The sequence below is a fragment of the Schistocerca serialis genome, chromosome 3, assembly GCF_023864345.2.
Source record: "Schistocerca serialis cubense isolate TAMUIC-IGC-003099 chromosome 3, iqSchSeri2.2, whole genome shotgun sequence".
Classification (NCBI taxonomy): domain Eukaryota; kingdom Metazoa; phylum Arthropoda; class Insecta; order Orthoptera; family Acrididae; genus Schistocerca; species Schistocerca serialis.
In genome coordinates, this window is record NC_064640.1 from 391,411,809 (window position 1) to 391,429,791 (window position 17,983).

The 17,983-nt window shown below is 39.0% G+C and overlaps 1 protein-coding gene across 1 annotated transcript in view; it reads left to right on the forward strand.

Moving 5' to 3' along the window:
* Positions 1-17,983, forward strand: part of LOC126470238 (RUN domain-containing protein 1) — a 169,993-nt gene that overhangs the window by 44,187 nt on the left and 107,823 nt on the right. Inside the window, exons 4-5 of the mRNA XM_050097939.1 lie at positions 3,481-3,646; positions 6,325-6,419. Of these exons, the coding sequence (XP_049953896.1) occupies positions 3,481-3,646; positions 6,325-6,419 (261 nt within the window). The remainder of the gene's footprint in view (positions 1-3,480; positions 3,647-6,324; positions 6,420-17,983) is intronic.

Genomic DNA, 17,983 nt, shown 5'->3' on the forward strand with positions numbered 1-17,983 from the left:
GTGAACAGCCTACTCATGGAACCTGGGGTTCCTCCATTGCAGATCATGCGGCAACAACTGCTTGCAAATTATACCATGCACATACGCAGCTTGCCTAAACATCCAAATTGTTTTCTCCTTTTCCCTAACATGGTGATACATCTCCCGCAACGGCGGCTCGGATCCAGGATTACAATTGCAGTCTGTGTCCAGTCCCTTCTCACTGAACTCTAGTCTTTCCCTCTACCACCTCTCCTCCTGGTCCACTCACGTATGCCTCCATGGTGTATACCTCGACCACAGCTTCATCAAGACCTCCTACAAGTCCCAAAAGACTCAGTTCATCTTGTGGCCCTCCGTCGTTTGTTTCTCTCTATTCTTGACATGTCCTGGGGTTCAGAGCTAGTTTATACAGACTGCTCAATGGTTGATAGTCACTGTGGGTTTGTTTATGCCCATGCAGGACATACTGAACAGTGCTCCTTGCCAGATGGCTGCAGTGGTTTCACTGCAAACCTGGTAGCCATCTCTCGTGCTCTTGGGCATATCCGTTCTTGCACCGGGGAGTCCTTCCTCATTTGTATCGACTCCTTGAGCACCCTAAAAGCTCTCGACCAGCACTATACTTTCCATCCTTTGGTAAAGGCCATCCGCGAGTCAGTTTACATCCTCGAACAATGTGGATGGTCAGTGGCCTTCGTATGGACCTAGGGTCATATTGGAATCCCACGAAATGAACTTGCCAACACGCTAGCTAAAGAGGCTACTCATAAACTGAGTCTGGACATTGGCATACCAGAATCTGATCTTCGATCGGTATTCCACCGCAAGGTTTTTAGACTCTGGAATACAGAATAGCACTCCCTGACTTCACTGAATAAATTATGTATGCTAAAGGAGACAACGAATGTATGGTGATCCTCCATGTGAGGCCCTCACAAGGAGTCCATTGTCATTGCTGGCTCTGCATCGGCCATACTTCGCTGGCTCAAGTCGTCACCTACATCACAAGAACCATCTGAGTGTTGCTGTGGTTCACACTTGACAGTGGTCCACATCTTGTTGGACTGTCCAAATTTAGCTGTCCTGAGGTGGACATTTAGCAATGGCTGATCTAGTTTTAAGTTTTATCCAAAAGGGGGGTTTTTATCACTAAATCTAAGGGTGTGTGTCCACTGACTAATTTGAACAAGGAATGATGTCACATATGATGCCATCTAAATGTGACTGTCGTTGTCATTGCAATTAACAGTATAGCATCTACAATAACAAGTCAGTCTTAGTTCTCCTTATTAGTGAATTTGATTTCAGTTCCTCTTTCAACCAAACAGCCACCACACATCAGTTACAGATGGTAACTCAGAAGCCGGAACAGCATATGGAATGTCTGTTTTTTAGGCTTTGTACTGATAAATCTGTTTTTGTGTTTGTTTACTTTGAAGGATATTGGATACACCTAATTTGCTTACTTACATTTTTGCCTGCCTATCAGAATTTTCTGGGATATGGTTTGTTGGTAACATGCATTTTTACAATCTTCCAGAAACCCCAAATAATGCTTTGTGGATTTGTGAACAACTGCATATTAGGGGATTGCTGAGGAACATATCCAGGTCTTTTTGGGTCCCATGCCATGCCATGACATGACATTTAGAGGCTCCAGTGGTAACATGTGATACATTATACCACACTGACTTCTCATAGTCAGAAATTGTACACAGTTCTGTAGTTTTAATCACATGTTTATCATTGTACATGTAATCTGCAGTGTTGTTGTGGTGGTTTTCAGTCCAGAGACTGGTTTGATGCAGTTTTCTATGCTACTCCAGCCTGGGCAAGCTTCTTCACCTCCAAGTACTTACTGCAACCTACATCCTTCTGAATCTGCTTAGAATATCCATCTCTTGGTCTCCCTCTACGATTTTTACCCTCCACACTGTCCTCCAATACTAAATTGATGATCCCTTGATGCCTCAGAACATGTCCTAGTAACTGATCCCTTCTTCTAATGAAGTTCTGCCACAAATTCCTCTTCTCCCCAATTCTCTTCAGTACTTCCTCATTAGTTACGTGATCTCTCCATCTAATCTTCAGCATTCTTCTGTAGCACCACATTTCAGAAGCTTCTATTCTCTTCTTGTCTGAACTATTTATCATTCATGTCTCACCTCCATACATGGCTACATTCCATACAAATACTTTCAGAAAAGGCTTCTGGACACTTAAATCTCTACTCGATGTTAACAAGTTTCTCTTCTTCAGAAACACTTTCCTTGCCATTGCCAGTCTACTTTTTATATCCTCTCTACTTTGACAATCATCAGTTATCTTGCTCCTCAGATAGCAAAAATCATCTACTACTTTCTCATTTCCTGATCTAATTCCCTCAGCATCACCTGATTTAAATCGATTATATTCCATTATACTCATTTTGCTTTTGTTGATGTTCATCTTATACCCCCTTTCAAGACACTGTCCATTCCGTTCAACTACTCTTCCAGGTCCTTTGCTGTCTCTGACAGAATTACAATGTCATTGGCAAACCTCAGAGTTCTTATTTCTTCTCCATGGGTTTTAAATTCATTTGTTTCCTTTACTGCTTGCTCAATATATAGATTGAATAACATCAGGGATAGGCTACAACCCTGTACCACTCCCTTCCCAACCACTGCTTCCCTTTCAGGCCCCTTGACTCTTATAACTTCCATTTGGTTTCTGTACAAATTGTAAATAGCCTTTTGCTCCCTGTATTTGACCCCTACCACCTTCAAAATTTGAAATAGAGTATTCCAGTCAGCATCGTCAAAAGCTTTCTCTAAGTCTACAAGTGCTAGAAACATGGGTTTGCCTTTCCTTAATCTATCTTCTGGCATAAGTCCTAGGGTCAGTGTTGCCTCACATGTTCCAACGTTTCTATGGAATCCAAACTTATCTTCCCCTAGGTCAACTTCTACCAGTTTCTTCATTCGCCTGTAAAGAATTCGTGCTTGTATTTTGCAGCCATGACTTATTAAGCTGATAGTTTAGTAATTTTCACACTGTCAACACCTGCTTTCTTTGGGATTGGAATTATTATATTCTTCTTGAAGTCTTGAGGGTATTTCACCTGTCTTATACATCTTGCTCACCAAATGGTAGAGTTTTGTCATGCCTGGCTCTCCCAAGGCTATCAGTAGTTGTAATGGAATGTTGTCAACTCCTGGGGCCTTGTTGCGACTTTGGTCTTTCTTGAGTTAATGTTACATCATGTGCTGTCAGCAGTATAAAGTTGATTTGAGTCCCACAAATGTTATTGTATGGCATGTACCTTTCTGAACTTATAAGTTATGATGGTGATGGAGAAAATTGGTGCCTTTCGTTTGTTTTGCTTCAGTATAATTAGTCTTCCATCACTACATTTCAGCTAAGCAGTAAGATCTACCAGTTCGTGTTCATTATGTTTATATTTATGTCCAGCCCGTTTAAATATATTTAGTTTTATGTTATTCTTTTCCCTTCCAGAGTAGTGACGATTTTGAGGAAAAAATGCGCCGACAGAGAGAAAAACAAAAGGAACTCATTTCACAGTTGAAAACACAGTTGGAAGATTTGGAAAAATATGCATATGAAACAGGAGAAGCAGGTTTACCACAAAGTGTGCTTATGGAACGGCAGAAAATTATCATTGGCAAGTATTCAAACTACTGTGTTAAGTATTATTTCACAAATATTTTTTCATGTAATTCACTACACACATGGAGAGAGCAATCTTGATAATGTGAACTTTTATTTGAATTAATGTTACATCATGTGCTGTCAGCAGACTGTTAAATTAACTACTTAAATAAAGTGCTTATTAGTTGAACTAGCAAATGTGTTTTTAATTCTGTAATCAGAGTAAAACGATCTATTTGTTTCGATATTGAAACAGAGTTTGAGTTACATAGAACTTAAAATCAAAGATGCTGATTCAGTTTGATGACTGTCATTAGGTTTTAACCTTTTGCTATGATGTTAATTCAGTGTCTTCCAGTTGCATTTATCATCTGATACAACAATTTTTTGTGCTATTTTCCTGATTCTGTTGTCTTGCTGGTTTTGGAAAGGTGTGCCCTTCAGTGAAACAGCATTTGTTCATATTTCTTTATATTTTTGTAATATAAGGAGAAACTTTGTGAGGTAGTATGATTGTTAAGACACTATAATCACATCTGGGAGGGATGATTTTCAAATTCCAAACTGGCTGAGGAGATTTAAATTTTTTGTGACTTCCCAAATTAAGGGGACTGTGCATGTACAATGCTGTTAACCCATTAACATCATTTTGCTATTCACTGTGCAGGATGACAAATACACAGTTCAACACATTTGCTTCACATGCTATAAATGGAACAAAATTCTCTCTTAGAAGCCTGCAATGAACTTCCTTGGCCCATATACACTTTGTACGAATTTCCTTTTGGTGTATTGATTATATGTTATCTTAAGTCATGTCCTCAAAGTTATGTCACTGTTATTACAATTGTTTTTCAGTTCTGCCTTCAAAATTGCTCAGTTATATTTTTCAATTTGTTGATGAAGTGTATCTGCACTTGAAGCAAACCGTACTATATCAGCAAAATGGAGGTAATACAGATATGTTGTATGAATAATGTTAATTACTTTTCCCAGTTCAGGGATCTGAAAACTTCCTCATGGGCTGTCAAGAACAGTTTCAGTAATATGGAAGCTCCTTCCCTTTAATCATCTTTCAGTTTGAATTTTCTCATTATCCTGATGAAGTATAGTAGAAGCTGAGACATTTACATACATATTCTTCAGAATGCTAACACTGGTTGAATCAGTGTCTTTTTTCTTAAGTGTTTTGAGAACAAATTTTGTTGAAATTGAATCAAAAACTTTCTCAAGATCTATGATCTGCAGGCAGGATGGTAGCTCATACTCCATTGCTCCATTCTGTAATTTTGTTCACAATTTGCAAATCATCCATTGTGCTGTGTTCACTTCTGAAGCCAGCTTTTTCCTTTACTTAACAAAAATTTATAGTTTTTTTTCCTGTGTGGTTGGTTATAGCTTTAATGAATAACTTGTACATTAAGAGACAAGTTCTGTAGTTATAAGGGGGTTGTGTGTCTCCTTGCTTGTGAAGAAGAAAGATTACTGCAGTTTTCCAGTTTTGGGGATTTGCCTTTCTTTGCAGACATACTGTAAATAGTTTTGCAAGTTCTTTTTGTATTATTTTCACTCCAGTTTTACTCATTTGTTGTGGCTTTCCTATCTTCATACTTGGAATAGCTTACAGCTCATGTAGCATTACTTTCAGAGTGTCATTATCTTTATTATTAATTATCTATGTATCTTTTAGAACAAAGTTCCTGGGAAACAGCAATGAAAAACTAGAATAAAAGTTTTTATTTAAAAACTATCTGTGTTTCTGATTCATGGCTTGAACTGTGAGAACATTCAAAAGTCTTCTAAAACTCTTACAGTTTTCTTTCTGTTGTTAATTACTGTGCCATTTAATTAATGGAATGTGAATGTGATACTGTAAAGTCATTTGTGAAATATAAAAAGTATAAGAAGTGAAGGTTACTGCTCACTTTATACTTGATGTCAAGTAGTCAACAAGCACATAAAAACTGCAAACATTGCTGACATTTTGGACAGTGTTCTTCACACACACACACACACACACACACACACACACACACACATTGGCCCAGGTGTCTGTGGAGGAGGGACTTTTTGGTGTCAATGGGGAGGCAACTAATGAAATGTAGATATTGTTCACACACACACACACACACACACACTGTCCCAGGTGTCTGTGGAGGAGTGACTTTTTAGTGTCGATGGGGAGGCAACTAATGAAGTGTAGATATTGTTGATAGTTGATTGATTTAGTTTGGACAGAGCCTTATATGCATCCCCTTTCTTGTCTTACTGAACTTCTTGCTTCTAATGACTTCAGTTTGAAAAGTATTTTCAGTACTAAAAGGAAAAGATGCAAGAATTAAAGTTCTAAGTCTAATAAAAATTATTGCACATTACAAATGAACAGGTGATCTTGGGATGCACAGGGTCATTGCGAGTATTTTCACTGTCAAACTCATGAGTCAGAAGACAGACCATTGTGAAAGTGGCTTTCGGTTGTTTAGAAATTCTCTCTCTCTCTCTCTCTCTCTCTCTCTCTCTCTCTCTCTCTCTCTCTGTGTGTGTGTGTGTGTGTGTGTGTGTGTGTGTGTGTGTGTGTGTGTGTGTCCTTTTCCTCCTGCTGTAACGTTCTCCAGAAATAACTATTTTAAAGGTAAGCTTAACTTATATGTTCAATGTTTGTTATTCTGTTCATGTACTTTTAATTTTCAGATCAGCTGAAAGGGAAATTGAACTTGAATGTTGATGACATGTCCAAACTTACTGTGGATGATATAAGAAGTGAAGTGGACCAGGCAATCAGTAAAGTAAGTTTCTTATAGGTTCTACATGTCTGTAGCAGACTGATGCACAAGTGGCAAAGGGTACCATGTATCACTGCTTGTCATTCCCCTTTCTGTTCCACTCTGGACTGAGGGAAAAATGACTGTCTATAAGCTTCTCTACGAGCCCTGATTTCTCTTGTCTTTGTGTTCCGTATGCGATGTGTATGTCGGTGGCAGTAGGATAGTTCTGCAGTTTGTCACTAGTGCTGGTCATTCAAAGATTCTCATTAGTGTGTCATGAAAAGAATCCAATGATTACCAGTTGACATCACAGACCATTTCGACAACACACTCACATTTTGATCGAACCTACTGGTAACAAATGTGGGAGAATGTTTCTGAATTTTTTTGATGTCTCCCTTTAATTTGACATGGTGGGGATTATAGACATCAAGCAATACTCAAGACTGGGTTACATAAATGTTGTGTATGCTGTGTCCTTTATAGATAAGCCACACTTTCTCAAAACTCTCCCAATAAACCGAAGTCGACCATTTACTTTCCCTGCAATCGATCTTACATACTCATTCCATTTTATGTCACTTTTCAGTGTTACACGTAGATATTTATATTTAATTGATGTGGCTGTGTCAAGCAGCACACCACTAATACTATATTTGAATATTATGGGATTATTTTTCCTACTCATGTACATTAACTTACATTTTTCCACATTTAGAGAATGCTGCCATTCATCACACCAAATAGAAATTCTGTCCAAGGGGTTCTGTGTCATCCTATTGTCTCTGAAAGAAGACGGTTACCTAACCACAGCAAATAGTTGCATATTGCTGCTCACGCTGTCTGTCAGATGGATTATGTGTATAAATAGCAAGAGCTGTCCTGTCACACTTCCGTGAGGCACACCTGACAATACCTTTGTCTCTGATGAACACTTTCCATCCAAGACAACATAGTTGTTTCAATTGCTTGAAAAGTCTTTGAGCTACTCACATAACTGAGAACATATCTGATATGTGTGGATCTTTGTTGACTGTCTGCAATATTGCACTGTGTCAAAAGCTTTCCAGAAATCTATAAATATGAAATCTGCCAGTTGCTCTTCGTCCATGGTTTGCAGGATGTTGTGTGAGGAAAAGGGAAGTTGAGTTCTGCAGGAGTGATACTTTCTAAATCTCTGTCAGTTTGAAGCTAGAAGTTTTCTCCTATCAAGGAAATTTATTATATTCGAATTTAGAATACACTCAAGAATTATGCAGCAAATTGATGTTAAGGATACTTGTTTGTAATTTTGTGGGTCCATTGTTTTTCCCTTCTTATGTGTTGGAGTCACCTACATTTTTTCCTCCATTCCCGTGGGACTTTCTGCTGATTGAAAGATTTGCAATAAATGCAGGCTGAGTAAGGGGCTGATGCTGATTTGGTATTCCGTCCAAACCTGGCAACTTTTTTGTTTTCAGCTCTTTTTCAGCTGCTTTTCAATAGTTGGGATGCCTATTTCTACATGTTCCATATAAGAGTTTGTACAGCGATCAAACGGTGGTACGTCTGTGTGATCCTACTGCATGAATGATTTCTTAATCATAAATTTCAAGGCTTCAGCTTTCCATTTGCTGTCATCTATTGTCACACCAGACTGGTCTGTGTGCAACTGAATAACAATATTCAAGCCACTTAGTGATTTTGTATTTAGCACCAAATATTTTTAGGATTATTGGCAATATCTTCATTAATATATGACTGTGGAAGTTGTATGCTTCACATGCACGTATTTTTATAGATCACAAATTTCTATCATTCCCTACCTACTGAAATTTCTGCTTTCTTTGTTGAACAGTGTGTGCAACAGTCTCTGTTTTCTCAGCATTTTCCAAATTTTGTTATTAGATCATGGCGTGTTTTTTCAGTCAATAATCCACTTACTTGACCCGTGCTTCCTTAGAGTGCTATTTACAATCACTTTGAACTTTGCACATAATTCTTGTATGTCCATCGTATTGACACTAAGATCTGGTTTCTCTCAGGGGTAAAATTTTCAAAAAAACATATAGGAATGTAGCTGGGTGATGTTGTCAACAACTGCTATTATTTCAATAGGTGCACAACCTGTCATTTTCAAGGCAAAACTGCAGTAAGTAAGTACTGTGCAAGAGAATTTAACACACAGATTAACAGAGAAATTTCAGAAAGATAACACACACTGTAAACATTAGTGCCACCACACTACCAAAGATGACTTATCTCAGAAGCTATTGATAGTGACAAGGGAAAGAGCAGTATTCCATGCAGAATTCAGGCAAATACTTCCATCTCTATTTATAAGGTTACTTACATATTTAATTTCACCTGCTTCCTTAATAAAACACTGTCAATAACTAGAAGTGTATGCCAGAATCTCTGTATTGTTATATTCCATAGGATGACCAGTGCCAACTCTTTGTTGTGACGTCACATGTGCTGGACTGCTGTTCAAATTGTTCGCCAATATTTTATAAAGTTTTACTCCTCAGTTACTCCTTTTAAAGTTTTTTGTGTTAATATTTGCTTTAAAAGTAACTTATTAGTGGATTTTCTTTCATCTCAGTGTTCCTTTCTGTGTTATTGATTTGAGTGGTCTGTTATTCATGAGTGCGCTTACGTCGTTCATCCAGGTCTCGTGCCTCAGCAGTTTGTTTACATTTTTTGATGTGTGGTTGCAGTTTAGTGCTTCTAAAGCTAGGTACTGTCAAAGTTGTTTGAGCACTGTATTCAAATATTAAATTTAATAGTTTCCAGTTGTTCATCCAAATATTAGCAGTGTGTTTGCAAAGTTGTTTGTGCACCGTTATACAGTTATTAAATTTAGTAGTTTTCAACAGTGTCTTGTGCTGTTTGTGGTGAAATAATGGGTTAATAAACTTTTGGAAATGTTTGCCCACTGTGTTTTTTAGAGTTGTCTGTGTGTTGAAGTCGTTTAGTAAATTTCATGTGGTAGTTTTCAGCTGACATTTCTTGTTGTTTCTAGTGAAAAATTTCAGTTAAATTTTCATTCACTGTTTTAATTTCATTGAGTGTTCCAGTGGCTGCTTGAATTTTTGGTTTTAGCTAAGAATTTGTGTGAAGTTTTTGTGGTATTGGTATTAGTTGTTGTTTAGTAGTATTAATAAAAATTGTTGCTTTCTTAGTAGAGAGAGAATTTTGAGACCACTATTGTTAGTTCTTTAAATAGTTGTACTGTTGTAATTGAACTTAGGTAACATAGATGTTTGGTTTTTTCGGTAACTATTAAAATTTTACCACGAGTGAGAAGTGTGGGCTTTGACATCGGTTTGTGAGTAGTGGGTTACAATGTGGGATTTCTTCAAAGTATTTTCATTGGGGGGGGGGGGGGGGATACAGTGGGGAAACTAGTGGACATTCTGGTGACACCCTCTCCTGGAAATGCAGAATCTGGTGTAGAAATAAGTTGATAGAGGAGCAGGAGGGAAAGATCTGTGCCCTTCAGATGCAGATACAGGAACAAACAAGGAACTACATAGTTTGAGAAGGGTGAAGGGTGCTTGGGAATGGGAACTGGCAGTTGGTAAGAAAGCAGCTAAGATGAGGAGATATTCAGACGGTAGCTCTTTGCTTATATGCAATAGATTGGACCAACTTTCAGAGTTGAGTGGAGAGGAGCCTCTTGTACATGTAGGTGTAGGAAACATGCAGCAGTCCTCGGCAGTTAGGAAGCCTAAGTCAGTTACAAATTCTAACAGAAAGAAGGAGGTTCTGCTGCTAGGTAGTTCGCACAGTAGAGGTGTGTGCCAGCAGTTGCAGGAAGTGTTTGGGGGGGAGGGGGGTGAGTACCAGGTCACCAGCATTGTGAAGCATAGTGCACGGTTGGCACAGGTGACTTACAGCATAGGGGAGTTATGTAGGAATTTTACAAAAGAGGATCGGGTAGTGATTGTTGGGAGAGCAGGGAATGGTCTTGATAGGGACGGGGAATGTGATGTAGGTGGTGACCTGGTAAAGATAGCTACTCAAATTGGTGGCACTAATGTGCACTTTGTGCAACTGTTTCAGCGTCATGATCAGCCTCAGCTTAATGCTGCTGTTAGGCATGTTAACATTGGGATGGAGAAGGCACTGATGGTGGAGGACATGGCTCACAGTGCAGTGGTGCCAGTTAAGTCTGTCAATAGATTTCACTAGGCATGGCCCGCACCTCAATATGTATGGGAAGGGAAGGCTGGCAAAGCTTATAGATGACAGTGTAGTGGATGGTGGTGGGATCACTCATGAAAAAATTCCTGTTGTAGTTGGTGTTAGAGCTGCACCTTTTTTAAATTGAAGTCAGCTGATAGGTATACCTGCTTAAAAGAAGTCCCTCTAACAAAGGAATCACCTTCAGAGGTGGTCAGGTATCCAAGTAGTGAAGGAATTAGCATACTTCATCAAAATATAGGAGGTTTAGAGATAAAGTTAGTGAACTGCTTATAGATGTTGACAGTGATACTATTGATATATCGGAGCCCCACTTAAATAATTTGACAATTCAGAGGCTTCCTTTACTAGGATACAGTTTAACTGGCTGTTTTTGAAGGTCTTTGTGGAGTGGGGTAGTGGCCATGTATGTAAAAAAAAAAAAAAAAAAAAAAAGAAAAAAAATGGGCATTGTGTTAGTAAAAAGATGAGTGGCCTTTCAGACCATGATGCACAAATTTTGACACTAAAAGGCTTTTGTATTCGAACAAATGTAATATATAATTACAAACTATGTAGGAAAGCTAATCCAACAGCAATAGAGATAGTGTCTGTTCAACAGCACAAGGTCGACAATATAAGGTCAGTTTATAGTAAAAATATTTCTGTTGCTGATAAGTCATATACATGTACAGTATTTAACAATCATTTTCTGAGTATTGCTAGTGAATTAAGTAAAAACTTAGTTTCTGCAGGGAATCATATCACTCTCCTGGAAAATGGCTTTCTGAGATTTATGTCTGAACTATTGCTCTGTGATACTGACAAGGGGGAGATTGAGTCAATAATTAAATCAATGATGACCAAGAATCCTCATGGATATGATGGAGTTCCTAGCAGAATATTAAAGTACTGTGCTGCACATGTTAACCTTGTACTTAGCCATATTTGTAATTTTTCCCTTAAGAGTGGTCAGTTTCCTGAACGATTAAGTACTTAGTAAAGTACTGCTTCATAAAAAGTAGACAATTTTATACCTATTCCTATGCCATCAGTGTTTGCTAAAGTTATTGAAAAGGCTGTGTATGTACAGATAATTAATCATTTTATATCACATAAGTTTCTGTCAAATGTACAGTTCAGCTTTAGAAGTGGTTTAACAACTGAAAATGCTATATTATCTTTTGTTAGTGAGGTACTGGGTTGATTAAACAAAAGATTTTGAATGTTAGGTACATTTTTTGATTTAATTAAGGCGTTTGAGTGTGTTGATCTCAAAATGTTGCTCCAGAAATTGGACCATTATGAAATACATAGAGAAGCTCACAATTGGTTCACCTCATACATTAACAACAGACAACAAAAGGTCATTATGCACAGTGTTGAGGATGGCTGTGATGTGGGGCCTGAGTGGGGCACACTCAAATGGGGGATGGGGGGTTGTTGCCCCAAGGATCATTGTTGGGACCACTCCTGTTCCTTATTTATGTAAGTGATATGCCCTCTAGTATTACAGGTAATCCTAAAATATTTCTGTTTGCTGATGACACTAGCTTGGTAGTGAAAGATGTTGTGTGCAACATTTCGCTTTGTTTCAAATAGTGCAGCTCATGGCATTGATTCATGGCTTGTAGAAAATAAACTAATGCTAAATCACAGTAAGACTCAGTTTTTACAGTTTCTAACTCTTAATTCAACAAAACTCAATGTTTTAATTTCAAAGAACGGGTATATGATTAGTGAAACTGAACAGTTAAAATTTCTAGGTGTTCAAATAGATAGTAAACTGTCACAGAAAGCCCATATTCAGTATCTTTTTCAAAGACTTAGTGTTGCCATTTTTACTATTCAAACAGTACTTGAAGTAAGTGATCGTTCGACACAAAAATTAGTCTAATTTTCTTATTTTCATTCACTTATGATGTATGTTATTACATTTTGGGATAGTTCTCCTCATTCTCAAAGGATATTTGTGGCTCAGAAATGGGCAGTTTGGGCAATAAGTGGTGTAAGTATGCGAACCTCTTGTTGATCATTGTTCACTAGTCTGGGTATTCTGACTTTGGCCTCTCAATATATATATTCTTTGCCATCATGTATTGTTAACAATATTAGCTTGTTCCCAAGAATTAGCAGCTTTCACTCAGTTAATACTTGGCAGAAAGCCAATCTGCATTTGGATCTCACTTCCTTGACTCTTATGTAGAAAGGTGTACAGTACACTGCTGCATCCATTTTCAATTAGCTACCACAAGAATTCAAAAATCTTAGCAGTATTCCACGTGCTTTCAAATTGAAACTCAAGTGTTTCCTCGTGGATCACTCCTATTCTGTCGAGGAGTTCCTTGAAAAATTAAGCTGATTCCTCCATTATATTGTTAATTGTGTCTACTTAAACTTATGGCTTGTCTTTTTTTTTAGTTCATAAACATTTCATTTTCTCTTTTGTTACTTTTATGTTGTCATTTCATGTAGTGACACGTTCCATGAGCTTGGAGATTTGCTCCTCAATTTGGTCCTACTGAACTAGACATGTAAAATAAAAATAAAATAAAAAAGACAATGTTCTGTACTAGCAGGAGTTATCAAAAGTGAAAATTAATGACCATCATATGAGGTAGCATTAACTCTGTCCCTTTGGTGTTTTTTTACAAGGGAGATGGGAGAGAGCGGGATCCCACGCAAAATTTAAGCAAAAACGTTTATTCTTTTTATAAAGTTACTTTCTACTTTAATTTCAACTGTTTCCTTAATAACACCATCCTAATAGCTGTAAGTATGTGCCAGAATCTCCATATCGTAATATTCCATAGATTGACCAGTGCCAAGACAATGTTCTGCAGTAGCAGATTTGCTTGGCTGCTGTAAGCATGTGTGATGCATATGCTCAGTACACTGACCCTCCACGGACGTGAGAGTGTATCCAATATATGACTTGCCACACCTGCAACGAATATGATAGACAACTGTCATACACAAACCAGTTTCATCCTTTATGGAACCTAGAAGGACCTTAGTCTTGGATGGCGATCAAAAAACACATTTCACATCATATTTCTGCAAAATACAACCAATCCTGTTGCAAATGCACCCTGCATAAGGCAAAAAGGCTGTAGATTTTGGTGCCATCTTCATTATCATCACCACTCACCTGGTGCACAGTTGGTCAATAACAACACGTCTGATCTATCTTTCACTATAACCATTCTGACAAAAGATGACCTCAAGATGGCTAACTCAGCTGACAATCTCTCAGGGTCTGAGATGATGTGGGTCCTGTGAACCAAGGTATGAAGTAGCCTTTCCCGCTGATCCAGATGGTGACAACTGTCAGCCTGTAGATGGAAGATGGAGTGTTGCGGGTTTCTAAAAACAGCATGTCCCAATGTACCATCAACCTTCCTCCTGACCAACACATCAAGGAAGGGAAGGCAGCCATCGTTCTCCACCTCCATCAAGAAATGAATGTTCGGGGTTATTGAATTCAGATGTTCTAAAAAGTCATTCAAATTCTCGCTGCCATGAGGCCAAATATCAAAAGTATTGTCAACGGATCAGGAGAAAACATGCAGGCTTCAAAGCCGCCAACTCCAAAGTACAGTCCTTGAAGTCGTCCATAAAAAAATTGGCAATAATAGGTGACAACGGGCTTCCCATCGCAACCCCATCTGTCTGCTAATAGTGTTGGCCATTGAATAAAAAGTAAGTGGAAGTCAACACATGTCAAAATAGGTTTGTTAATTCAACACCAAATCTAACCTCAGTTAACTGAAGTGAATCAGAGGAACACGAGTGAAGAGAGAGACCACATAAAAACTTATTAGAACATGAGTGTCATTCAAATGGATTTCCTTAATGAGCATAAGATATGCACTAAGTTCTTAATGCGATGCTCACACCAACCTACTAATGGGCTCACTAGAGTAACAGTGTCCCGATCACTCTTGTTACTGTTGTTATTTTACCTGTGAACAAGGGCAATGCTACAGTTGTTTTGGACAGGGAGGATTAAGTTCAAAAGATGCATTTGATGGCAGGATTGGTGCTGACCCCACAAAAAGTGTTGAGAGAAAGACTATTCACCTCCTAAAGAAAGGTTCCTTGTCGCAGGAAACTATCAAGAGTCTTAATTCTCGATGCACTGTTTCCCCTAGGCTCTACAGCATTCCTAAGATCCACAAGGAAAGAGTTCCTCTTAGACCGATTGTGAATAACATTATTAGTGCACTGAACTACAGTGTAGCAAAATGCCTTACTACTCTGCTGTTGCAGACCATTGTCTTGGCACTGGTCACCATACAGAATATGACAACACACAGATTATGGCATGCACTTCCAGCTATTGAGATAGTGTTATTAAGGAAACAGTTGAAATTAAATGTGCAAGAAACCTTACAAATAGAGATGGAGATTTTTGCTTAATTCTGCATGAAATTCTGCTCTTTCCCATGTCAAAAAACTTAGGGACAGACTTAATACTACCTCATCTGATAGCTATTAATTTTCACTATTGACAACTTCTGATGTCTGCCATCTTTGGTTATGTGGATGTGCTAGTGTTTACAGCATGTGTTATCCTTCTAGAATTTTTCTGTAAATCGAGATTTTAAATTCCATTGCTCAGTGCTTACTTGTTGCAGTTTTGCCTTGAAAATGACTGGGTGTGCAGTCAAAATGTAGGTGGTTGTCGATGACATCACCCGGATGCAACCCTGTAAGATACTGAGTCCAAATGATGTCCATTAATTTTCTAAATATGGTTCTAACAATTGCTTGTCTGCTCTTTCTAGCCTAAAAACACTCCTAGCCTTCTTGATGGATTTACTAATTTTATTAACCATCATGGATATGTTGACACCCTGATCACTAAACCTTGTCACTATACTAACATGATCAATAATGTCAGTCCTATTTGTAGCTATGAGGTTTAAATATTTCTATTGCATGTGGGTTGCCACACTAGTTGTTCAAGACAGTTTTTGGAGAAACGGAGTGGCAAGTGCGTTATTTGTGTAGAATTATACATCTTTTAATGAAACATGGTAAGTAATGTGTTTCTTCTTTACAGACACCCAAAAAGCACAATCCTGTGGTCACATGAGATAGATTATTTATTATCAGTTATTGAAAGCAGTTGCCTGGGCTGAAAGAGATTGAAGAGGGGGATGGAAGGATGCAAGGAGGGGACAGCAGGAAAGAGGCAGGTCTTTCAATGGATGTCTCCACAATAAGGTGAAAGAGGTGTGGAAGATAGAGCATAAAATGAGAGAGAGAGAGAGAGAGAGAGAGAGAGAGAGAGAGAGTGAGTGAGTGAGTGAGTGAGTGAGTGCCTGCATGGAAGGAAGTAGAGTTTCGGGAGAAGGCAGTACACGATATGGATGTGAAGAAATGGTGTGGACAGATGAGATAGGGGAAAAGGTAAGGTGAGGCAATGGGTTGGTTGGTTTTGGGGATGAAAGGGACCAGACTGCTACGGTCATTGGTCCCAGACTGAGGCAATGGGGGCCAGGTTAGTGGAGTTATCTGTATGTGCTGTAACTATTCATTTGCACATTTTAGACATGTTTTTTCATTTTCAGAAATACCATTTTTGACTATGTTATGATGATTTGAAAATGGGTTATGACTCAAAACTAGTCATCAAGTGAATAAATAAAAGTGAAATTTGCACTGGGAACGATTTTTCATCCTACTAAGGCTAGTGAAGGTTTAGGCCAGGGGAATTGTGAGAGCACATGATATGCTGCAAAGACAATTTCCACCTGTTTAGTTCAGATGACCTTGTGGTGGAAGGGAGTATCCAAATGGCTCATATAGTGAAGTATCTGTTGAAGTCATTTATGTTGTGGTGTGCAGCATATTCTTCAGCTCGATGGTCAAATTTGTGGTTTACTGCACCATGGCATTGACCATTCCTGCTGTTGGTTATTTGTCATGCTCACATAGAATGCTGTTCAGTAATTGCAGCAGAGCAGCCATAATGTGGCTGCTTTCATATATGATCCTATCTTTCATTGGCTAGGAAATGCCTGTGAATCGGGTACAGTAGGAGGTGGTGGGTGATGTATGGGGCAGGTCTTGCACCAGGGCTGACCACAAGGAAACAACTACAGGATTAGGAGAAAGATTGGAATAGCGATGGACAAGGATATTTTTTAAGTTGGGTGAAAGTCAGAACACTATTTTAGTTGATGTAGGTAGGATTTTGCATGGGATAACCCTCATTTCTGGGATCTTCCTGTGAAATAGTGAAAGCCCTGGTGAAGGGAGTGGTTAAGCTTTTCGAGACCAGGAAATGATATTGTGGGATCAGAGGAGTGCTAGTCGGTGGCTGGATAACAGGTTTACTGATCTCAGAGGAAGAGGTGGCATGAGAGATTTGTGTGTGGATGAGCTGTGTAGGATAATCAGCTCTGGTAAGATTATTGGTGTATTTTCCACAACTCCTGTTTTCCACTGCAGATGCAGCATCAACAGGTGGCAAGACTGTAAAGAAGTGACTTTGTCATGGAACAGATGACTACTGTCAGAGTGGAGGTACTGTTGGTAGCTGGTGTGCTTGATAGGACAGACATATTTATAGAGCCATCTGAGAGGTGGAGAGCTATATCTAGGGAATTGGCTCATTGAGTTGAGAAGGACCAGGTGAAGTGGATTTGGAAGTAGGCATTGAGGGTATGACGGAAAGGGCTAAGGTTGTCGTCATTGCTAGGAATCAAGACCATGAAAACATCATCAATGAAACTGAACCAGGCAAGGGGTTTTAGGTGTTCACACTGGTGATGCCCATAAAGAAGCTGGTATAAGATGGTGCCATACAAGCACCCATGGCAGTACCATGGATTTGTTTATAGATTTGGCTTTTAAATGTGAAATAATTGTGTGTCAGGATGTGATTGGCTAAGTTCAGGAGAGAGGCCATGGGTTTGGTATTAGGAAGACCCTGGGAAAGGTCGTGTTCCATGGCTGCAAGACCATGGATGCAGGGACTGTTGGTATATGAGGACATCATGTCCACAGTAAGCAACAAGGAGTTTAGTGATAATTGGACTGTGGAGAAGCAGTGAAGGAAGTGAGTGGTGTCTTGACTGTAGGATGGGAAGTTACGGGCAATTGCTTGGAGGTGGTGTTCAACAAATGCAGATGATAATTTTGTGGGAGCATTGTATCCAGCCACAATGGGATGATCAGTAGGGAGACCTGTGGGGTTGAGTTTGTGGAGTTCAGGGAGTAGGTTAAAGGTAGGAGTGCTGGAGTTGCTCTTGTGAGGAAGGAGATGGACTCAAGTGTCAGGCTTTGGAATGGATCTAAGGCCTTGGGGAGCTGTTGGAGGTCATGTTGGACTTCTGGGATGGATCAGGATGTAAGGTTTGTATGCAGAGATGTCGGAGATCTTCAACCACATAGTCTCTATGATT